Consider the following 10,417-nt stretch of genomic DNA (forward strand, 5'->3'; position numbering starts at 1 on the left):
ATCTGTGAAACATGGTGGTGATAGTATCGTGGTTTGAGCCTGTTTTGCTGCATCTGGGCCAGGATGGCTTGCCCTCATTGATGGAACAATGAATTCTGATTTATATCAGAGAATTCTAAAGGAAAATGTCAGGACATCTGTATCTGTTCATGAACTGAATCTCAAGAGACGGTGGAATGGCCGAGTCAAAGTCCTGACCTTTAATCCAATCACAATGTTGTGGAAGGACCTGAAGCGAGCAGTTCATGTGAGGAAACCCACCAACATCCCAGAGTTGAAGCTGTTCTGTACAGAGGAATGGTGGTGTGCAGGAATGATCAGAAGTTACCGGAAACATTTAGTTGCAGTTATTGGGGGGGGTCACACCAGATACTGAAAGCAAAAGTTCACGTACTCGCTAATATGTAATATTCGATCATTTTCCTCAATAAATAAATGACCAAGTATAATAATTTTGTCTCATTTGTTTAACTGGTTTCTCTTGGTCTACTTTTAGGACTTGAGTGAAAATCTTATGATGTTTTAGGTCATATTTATGCAGAGATATAGAAAATTCTAAAATATATATATATACACACACACATACACAGTGGGTACGGAAAGCATTCAAACCCCCTTCAATTTTTCACTCTGTTATATTGCAGCCATTTGCTAAAATCATTTCAATTAATTTTTCCTTCGGCCTAGTCTGAGGTCCTTGGTACTCTGGAGAAGGTTTTTGTCCAGGATATCCCTGTACTTGGCCGGCCGCATTCATCTTTCCCTCGATTGCAACCAGTCATCCTGTCCCTGCAGCTGAAAAACACCCCCACAGCATGATGCTGCCACCGCCATGCTTCACTGTGGGGACTGTATTGGACAAGTGATGAGCAGCCACACATACCGCTTAGAATTAAGGCCAAAACGTTCTATCTTGGTCTCATCAGACCAGAGAATCTTATTTCTCACCATCTCAGAGTCCTTCAGGTTTCTTATCAAACTCCAAGATAGTCCAATACAGTCCCCACAGTGAAACATGGCCTTCTCCAGAGTGCTAAGGACCTCAGACTGGGCCGTAGGTTTACCTTCCAACAAGACAATGACCCTAAGCACACAGCTAAAATAACGAAGGAGTGGCTTCACAACAACTCTGTGACTGTTCTTGAATGGCCCAGCCAGAGCCCTGACTTAAACCCAATGGACCACCTCTGGAGAGACCTAAAAATGGCTGTCCACCAACGTTTACCATCCAACCTGACAGAACTGGAGAGGATCCCCAAATCCAGGTGTGAAAAACTTGTTGCATCTTTCCCAAGACGACTCCTGGCTGTATGAGCTCAAAAGGGGGCTTCTACAAAATACTGAGCAAAGGGTCTGAATACTTAGGACGATGGGATATTTCAGTTTTTCTTTTTTAATCTGCAACAATTTCAAAATTTTTTTTTTGTCAGTCAATATGGGGTGGTGTGTGTACATTAATAAGGGAAAAATTTATTTACATGATTTTAGCAAATGGCTGCAATATAACAGAGTGAAAAATTAAAGCGGGTCTGAATGCTTTCCGTACCCAGTACAGTACGTACCCTATATATATACACAGGTATCTCTCTCTCTCTCTCTCTCTCTCTCTCTCTCTCTCTCTCTCTCTCTCTCTTCAATTAATGAGCCCAGGAGTCCAATTAAAAACAGAAGCTGGTTGGAACAAAAACCTGTATCCACAGTGTGCCCCCATCCTGGTTGGGAAAGACTGCAATAGACTATAGTGGCCTGGAAATTTTTGGAGATCAGCTGGCCCACCACATATGGCACCGACAGTTTTACTCAGATCATAGTTGCTTAGATCAAGTGCATTCTCTATTTACTGGAACAACATGTTTGTATGCCTTATAGGTTGACTTGCAGCCATGATTGACTGTTAAAGGAACCACGTGTTTATGAATGAGTAGCTCCATATTGTATATGTGCTGATGTGTGTATTATATTGTAGGGGTGCATGGCCATGAGATATTGATACTAACGAGGTGGTAAAAAGATGGCAATTTCAGTAGAAAAAGGGAGAAACCCACACTTTTTGTATGGACTAACTTGAAGTGTCCATATTGCAAAGCAGACCCTAATGAATGGGTACACACTGCATTTGGGCTGAATATTCTGTAAGGCAGTAGACAAGAGCAGCATTCTGGGAGACCTTGAGCTGTGACCTGGGAGGAAATCTCCTGTGTTCTATTTGGACACTATTAATTAGAGTGTTGGCAAAATAGCCACCAGCTGTTGACTGGCAGGAGATGATTATAGGGTTGCCTTTGTAAAAATAGAGACCTGGTCCTTTAGGGGTTATTTCAGAAGTAGGGTCTATGGACACCCAGAGCTGCTAGCAAGGATTTCTGCTTGGTGTCGCCTTTTGCAAAACATGGGGCTGGCCCTGGCGGCTTCATGTTGTGCGCTAAAAGCCAGTTTATTAGGAGACAGGAGCATGCAGGTCTAGCTCGCATTGACCATTTGCTGAGACACAAACACATTACTACTTCTGCTTACTGCCCATTTGCTTCTGCTTATATGTTGCCCTGGCGTAGTTTAAATGTGTTGATGTTGCATTCACACTACAATGTAGTGCAGGTGTTGCGTGGAGTGTTTGTTTAGCAGTAGGTTTCACCTTTAAGGCAAATCAGAAGACACTTTAATCCAGAAAATAATTATGCCTGATCATCTATTTCCTGAGAGAGAGCTGGAGTTATCACATCGCAGTTGTTGGTCTGACTCCCTTTTTCTTCGTAGGCCTGTGCCTTTAAGCATCCTGGCCTCCACACTGGTAGAACTGGGTCATACAGACCCATAAAATACACTGTCAGTTGCATACATACGCCATTGCACACAGACTGCTGTTCATCTCCTCCATGATACAAAGCATTGCCAAAACACCAAATACAGGGGTTAGGGTGTATTGCTGCTTTTATGTTTAAAATGCATGACCGTTTTTTGTGTTGTTTTTTTTCTCCTGGAGCAGTTATGAGGTATGGTTGGCAAGATAAATTGCTTAAATGTTTTGGTATTTTTGCCATTTTATTTAAGTGTTTAGTTTTACTTGCTAAGTGATTTTTATTTTATTGTTTCAGCCCATAAAATGCAGCTGCTATTGCAATTAGGATGTTGTTTTCAGGGAGGCTTGACTTAGTGTTTCTTCTCTCTAAGTGCCTGTTCATTTCTATTCCAAATTGTATGCTCATTTACTTTTGCTCACTTGAGCAGATTCAACTATATTGAAGGATTTGCTTCTGCTTGTGAAGGAGACTGAAATTTACAGATTTGCTGTATTTATAAAGAATACCTTAAATATACAAGTTGAGGTGTTTTTATTAATAAAAATGTGCCTCAGTCACATAGGAATGACCAGGCACTTTTGCTTGAGGGCCTTGGTGGTTTGTCTACAATTTGAGAACTACAGGGAGTTTAGTTTTCATTTGGTTATCCTGTATTCTTGAATTTGAGTTGCATAATAGACTACTACATGTCATCATGAGTTAATAAATGTGTGTACACTCCTGCCCTGTGCTGCTTGGAGAGGCTCCAACCACCCACCTTGAATTAAATTAAGTAGGTCCGAAAAAGTTATTTTCATGAGAGCAATTCTTTCCTATGTTCTTATTTTTGTTAATTCTAGGCCTTAACCGAATACAGAGGGGAGCTGCGTGATGACCCCATAATCAGCACACATCTTGAGAAGTTGTATGATAACCTCCTTGAACAGAATCTGATCCGGGTCATCGAGCCCTTCTCAAGAGTACAGGTGGGTACAAAGTTCGTTTTTTGGACCACCGGTCAGGTTGGACTCATTTTCACTTTCATTTAACACAGAGGAGGTGGTTTGGAATCCCTCTTGATATTAAGTACCAGGTTGGTGGTATCCATTTCAGTTTTCAGTATGTGTTACATGCTTGCCAGATGTTTGTCAGTTTGTTTTAGATTGTGCACAGCATTGCTGATACTACGTACAGTGTGTGTTGAAAACTGCTTTAAATTTAGTGTTCTGTGACCTCCAAGTGTTAAAACCTTTCTTTACTAAGAATGTTCAGGAGATATCAGTGTAACAGACGTTTAGCTGACCTCCCTAACGCAGTGCTCATAGCCTCTGCACATTTATGTGGCAGTAGAAGGTTAGCTGAATGCATTTTACATTGTTTGTATTTTTCCCCATTATTGTAGATTGAACACATATCATCGCTTATCAAACTCTCTAAGGTAAGGACCTTTCAAGATGCATCATGTCGTCTCTGTCATGCTACTGTTTCTTTGTTAGCAAAAAAAGCCAGTTTGTTTTGCCCAGTTGCCCTTTTGGAAAGCCCGTGGTACTAAGGCATCACATTTGTGTTTTTCAGGCGGATGTTGAACGCAAGTTATCACAGATGATTCTGGACAAGAAGTTTCATGGTAAACATTTGAGAGCGTCAAGTCTTTGGGTGGTAGTGGGGCTGGATTCTGTTTTGACACTGTGCCCAGAAGTGACTTATTGACATCTGTCAAAAATGTAAAGGATAGAAAGGTGTTGGAATTCTGAGCAGGTGTTACTTACTGTGTGTGCTACTTTCACCGTCAGAAATGAAAAAATGCGAAGTAAAAGTGAAATGAGACCCAATGCTTCTCAATTCAGTCGCAGACTTTCATTTTGTTCTTGTGTTAGCAGAGATGGTGTCAACAGCTGCTAGGATGTTGACCTTATGTGGCAATTCATTTCATCTTTATTCAAAGAAATAATGATTTGACAGGGTCAAAATGACAATTTTAGATAACGTTTTGACATGTACAACTTCATATTTTCAGATATCTACAATATATTTTTAATAAGTCAAAATACGAATTGAAGATGTTATTTCTGTTTTGATTAGCCAAAACTGGTGGATTTTTCCATCCATCCATTCTCTTCTGCTTATCCTGGGTCGGATCGTGGGGGCAGCAGCTTGAGCAGAGAGGCCCAGACTTCCCTCTCCCCGGCCACTTCTTCCGGGAGAGTCCCAAGGCGTTCCCAGGCCAGCCGGGAGACATAGTCCCTCCAGCGTGCCCTGGGTCTTCCCCAGGGCCGCCTCCCGGTTGGATGTGCCCAGAACACCTCACCAGGGAGGTGTCCAGGAGGCATCCTGATCAGATGCCCGAGCCACCTCATCTGACTCGTCTCGATGTAGAGGATCAGCGGCTCTACTCTGAGCCCAGACACCCTGCGGAGGAAACTCATTTCAGCCGCTTGTATTCGCGATCTCGTTCTTTCGGTCACTACCCATAGCTCATGACCATAGGTGAGGGTAGGAACGTAGATCGACTGGTAAATTGAGAACTTTACCTTACGGCTCAGCTCTTTTTTCATCCTGACAGACCGATGCAGAGCCTGCATCACTGCGGATGCCACACCGATCCGCCTGCCGATCTCACGCTCCATTCTTCCCTCGCTCGTGAACGAGACCCCGAGATACTTGAACTCCTCCACTTGGGGCAGGATCTCACTCCCAACCCTGAGAGGGCACTCCACCCTTTTCCGGCTGAGGACCATGGTCTCGGATTTGGAGGAGCTGATTCTCATCCCAGCCGCTTCGCACTCAGCTGCGAACCGATCCAGAGAGAGCTGAAGATCACGGCCTGATGAAGCAAACTGGACAACATAATCTGCAAAAAGCAGTGACACAATCCTGAGTCCACCAAACCGGACCCCTTCAACACCCTGGCTGCGCCTAGAAATTCTGTCCATAAAAGTTAGGAAGAGAATCGGTGACAAAGGGCAGCCCTGGCGGAGTCCAACTCTCACTGGAAACGGGCTCGACTTACTGCCGGCAATGCGGACCAAGCTCTGACACGGTTGTACAGGGACCGAACAGCTCTTATCAGGGGGTCCGGTACCCTATACTCCCGGAGCACCCCCCACAGGATTCCCCATCTTTTCCAAGTCCACAAAACACATGTAGACTGGTTGGGCAAACTCCCATGCACCCTCCAGGACTCTGCTAAGGGTGTAGAGCTGGTCCACTGTTCCGCGCCAGGACGAAAACCACACTGTTCCTCCTGAATCCGAGGTTCGACTATCTGACGGACCCTCCTCTCCAGAACCCCCGAATAGACTTTTTTCCATGGAGGCTGAGGAGTGTGATCCCTCTGTAGTTGTAAGACATCCTCCGGTCCCCCTTTTTAAAGAGGGGGACCACCACCCCGGTCTGCCAATCCAGAGGAACTGCTCCTGATGTCCATGCGATGTTGCAGAGACGTGTCAACCAAGACAGTTCTACAACATCCAGAGCCTTAAGGAACTCCGGGCGTATCTCATCCACCCCAGGGGCCCTGCCACCAAGGAGCTTTTTGACCACCTCAGAGTCCCCAGGCTCTGCTTCCTCATTGGAAGGCATGTTAGTGGGATTGAGGAGGTCTTTGAAGTACCCCCACGGACCCAGCGTCCCGAGTGAGGTCAGCAGCGCACCATCCCCACCATATACGGTGTTGACACTGCACTGCTTCCCCTCCTGAGGCGCCGGACGGTGGACCAGAATCTCCTCGAAGCCGTCCAAAGTCGTTCTCCATGGCCTCTCCAAACTCCTCCCATGCCCGAGTTTTTGCCTCAGCAACCACGAAGCCGCATTCCGCTTGGCCTGCTGGTACCTATCAGCTGCCTCCAGAGACCCACAGGACAAAAAGGTCCTATAGGACTCCTTCAGCTTGACGGCATCCCTCACCGCGGTGTCCACCAACGGGTTCAGGAATTGGTGCCACGACAGGCACCGACCACCTTACGGCCACAGCTCTAGTCATCCGCCTCAACAATAGAGGCACGGAACATGGCCCATTCGGACTCAATGTCCCCCACCTCCCTCGGGACGTGGTTGAAGTTCTGCGGAGGTGGGAGTTGAAGCTACTTCTGACAGGGGACTCTGCCAGCCGTTCCCAGCAGACCCTCACAACACGTTTGGGCCTACCAGGTCTGACCGGCATCTTCCCCCACCATCGAAGCCAACTCACCACCAGGTGGTGATCAGTTGACAGCTCCGCCCCTCTCTTCACCCGAGTGTCCAAGACATATGGCCGCAAGTCCGAAGACACGACCACAAAGTCGATCATCGACCTGAGGCCTAGGGTGTCCTGGTGCCAAGTGCACATATGAACACCCTTATGCTTGAACATGGTGTTCATTATGGACAATCCGTGATGAGCACAGAAGTCCAATAACAAAACACCGCTCGGGGGGGCCATTCCTCCCAATCACGCCCTTCCAGGTCTCACTATCATTGCCCTCGTGAGCATTGAAGTTTCCCAGCAGAACGAGGGAGTCCCCAGAAGGTATGTCCTCTAGCACCTCCTGCAGGGACTCCAAAAAGGGTGGGTACTCCAAACTGCCGTTTGGCGCATACGTACAAACAGTTAGGACCCGTCCCCCTGCCCGTAGGCGGAGGGAGGCTACCCTCTCGTCCACCGGGGTAAACCCCAGTGAACAGGCTCCAATTCGGGGGCCAATAAGTATGCCCACACCTGCTCAGAGCCTCTCACCAGGGGGCAACTCCAGAGTGGTAGAGAGTCCAGCCCCTCTCAAGGAGATTGGTTCCAGAGTCCAAGCTGTGCGTTGAGGTGAGCCCGACTGTATCTAGCCGGAACCTCTTGACCTCGCGCACTAGCTCAGGCTCCTTCCCCTTCAGAGAGGTGACATTCCACGTCCCAAGAGCCAGTTTCTGTAGCCGAGGATCAGACCACCAAGGTCCCCGCCTTCGGCCACCACCCAACTCACACTGCACCCAACCTCCTTGGCCCCTCCCATAGGTGGTGAGCCCATGGGGAGGAGGACCCACGTTACCTCTTCGGGCGGTGCCCGGCCCGGCCACCAGGTGCTCGCCATCGAGCCCCACCTCCAGGCCCGGCTCCAGAGGGTTGCCCCGGTGACCCGCGTCGGGCAAGGGAAAACGTCGTCCAAAGTTTTCGCTCATCATTGGAGGTCTATTGAACCGATCTTTGTCTCATCCCTCACCTAGGACCAGTTTGCCTTGGGTGACCCTACCAGGGGCATAAAGCCCCAGACAACAGAGCTCCTAGGATCATTGGGACACGCAAACCCCTCCACCACGATAAGGTGACGGTTCAAGGAGGTGTGGATTTTTCCCATTGTTTTTATGGAGTTTTCAGTTAGAGATACGTGTATAGACAGCACATTTTGAGTAGTTATTAGTGATCTTGAAATCTGTTTTTAGTAACTACTATTGCACTTTAGAGAGAGAGCTATTTCAGGCACCTTAAAATTTCAAATCGTAATTTACACTGAACTAGCAATAATTTCAGGCATCTCTCTTTGAAAGCTCCATTGAAGATGTTCAGAAAAGTCGCTGCTCTTATATTGGGTACCTCCTAGGAATCTGAATATATGAATGTAAAACAGTATGCCCGAGGGCTTCATGACAATGCTGACAACTTCTGTGTGCCGTGCCATTTGTGCAGTGTGACCACATTAAGTCCTTCTGTCTATCACAGGGATCCTTGACCAAGGAGAGGGTGTGCTAATCGTGTTTGATGAGCCTCCAGTTGACAAGACGTATGAAGCAGCTTTGGAAACCATTCAGAATATGAGTAAAGTAGTGGATTCACTGTACAACAAAGCCAAGAAGCTGACATAGGTAAGTAAAGCATTTCCAGCAAGGCTGTCTTGATTCATTAGAAGCATCCACGTCATTGTTATTTTGTACTTCCAACCTTCTCTTTCTCCCAACTTATGGTGGTGCCGTCCCTAGGGGGACATTTATTGATCAATTCAGACTACACTTCTAAATGTTTCTTCTCTCTGCAGAAGTCAGCCATGCAGGATTTGGAGATTTGCTGATTGTGACCAGCATGGATCATCGGGGGAGAGGAGGTGGAGGACGAGGGGGTGAACTGCCACAAGACTGCTGTTTCCTTCTACTTTCACTGAGAAAGTTTTTAAAGACTATCTCATGGGACAAAATCTCAACTTTTACATCACACTTTCAGGTTATTCTGTATAGCGTACCCACTGGCCCTTGCTGGCTATCAGGGAATATTGTAAAATAATCAAATGCAGTTCTATAAATATATATATATAATATATATAAAATGCAAGATAATAAAAGCAGTCCGCTTTCACTGCCTGCAGAGTGTTCTTGTAAGCAAAGGCAAGGGGTGGCACGTCGGGGAGGCCTGATAGTGCCGCTCTTGTTACTGCTGCTGTCTCTGTGGCCTGATGAGCATTGCTGGACTTAATGAGGGCTGACTCTCCAACAGCCTTCTGTCTTTTGTAGAATTGCAGTATAGGAGATTTGCAAATCCACCTGCTCGGTCTTCTGCCCACTCACCCATAGAAGGTGCCACATGTGCAAGCTACTGGGTGAAGTGGGTACATGGCTGTGTTGCCCCTGTCCACATTGAGCATTGTCGCCTCCTTGCTGGCGCTTTCTGTTTTGAAAAAGGGAACTTGTAGGCAGTGTAAGCCCTGGCTGTCCTCACTTGTTACACCCGCTTTCTTTTATGTGGTTCACCTTTGTTTCGTTTTATTTTGCCCCTTTGATCTTTGGTATTAGTACTGAAAAGCCCCTGTCTGGCATTTAATACATTTTCCTGGGGTTGTTTACTTTCCAGCTTTTTTATTTTTTTTTTTATTACTGCCTCACTCACTCTGCTTCTTATCTCAAGTTATCAGTTTGCCCCAATCACTCCCCCGATTCGATTGCTTGGGTTGGATTTCTTAATGCCATCAATATCAAATGTACAAACGGTTCTTGCTAACCAACAATTACCGAGTATATCTGATGTTCAGATGAGTTTGAATAAACTTTTTTTTTTTTTTCCTAAGCTTGTTTTCTTTTGGTGTGTGTGTGTGTCTGTGTGTCTGTGTGTGTGTCTCTATGTGTGTGTGTGTGTGTGTCACTCTGTTCTTGTGTGTGTGTGTGTGTGTGTGTGTCACTCTGTTCTTGTGTGTCTGCAAGTGTGGCTGCTGATGCCTTGAGTGTGAGTTCCACATCACGATTACGTACCATTAGTATGTCCTGGTGGGCCTTGATTTTGAAGGAAGAGATTCATTCAGGTAGGCACTTTATGAGCTGAGTGGTCAGAAGACAGCACTGAGTGGCCCACAACTTCACACTGAAGTGACACTTGGGGCTCAAAGACTGTTGGTCATTTTAATAGGATTGAAGTATATCTTTAATGAGATGGCAGAGATGTGATGACGATGTGCCAACCCAGTAGCAGAGTCCAGTGAACAGGGGTGCTGCCATTGTGGATGACCTTGAAGAGAATTGGTTGATAACGTCCCACAGAGGCTAATTTATAGTATGGGCTGTTGCGTTACTGGCAATCCACAGTCGTGTGTCTAAACCATTCTGGGACTTCCCTCGCGTCGTGACAGACAAGTTTATCAGTGCCGTGACGGAGTGTGTGTGCGTCTTACTCTGCTCCTATCAAGGGACCCAAAGTG

At 46.4% G+C, this 10,417-nt stretch overlaps 1 protein-coding gene across 1 annotated transcript in view; it reads left to right on the plus strand.

The window, feature by feature from the left end:
- LOC120517227 (26S proteasome non-ATPase regulatory subunit 11) overlaps positions 1-9,641 on the plus strand; it is a 35,287-nt gene extending 25,646 nt beyond the window's left edge. The window contains exons 9-13 of the mRNA XM_039739400.1: positions 3,638-3,763; positions 4,180-4,215; positions 4,353-4,404; positions 8,461-8,603; positions 8,774-9,641. Coding sequence (XP_039595334.1) covers positions 3,638-3,763; positions 4,180-4,215; positions 4,353-4,404; positions 8,461-8,603 — 357 coding nt within the window. The 3' untranslated portion in view covers positions 8,774-9,641. The remainder of the gene's footprint in view (positions 1-3,637; positions 3,764-4,179; positions 4,216-4,352; positions 4,405-8,460; positions 8,604-8,773) is intronic.
- The last annotated feature ends 776 nt before the right edge of the window (positions 9,642-10,417 follow it).

This window comes from Polypterus senegalus, chromosome 17, assembly GCF_016835505.1.
Source record: "Polypterus senegalus isolate Bchr_013 chromosome 17, ASM1683550v1, whole genome shotgun sequence".
NCBI classification, from domain to species: Eukaryota; Metazoa; Chordata; class Cladistia; order Polypteriformes; family Polypteridae; genus Polypterus; species Polypterus senegalus.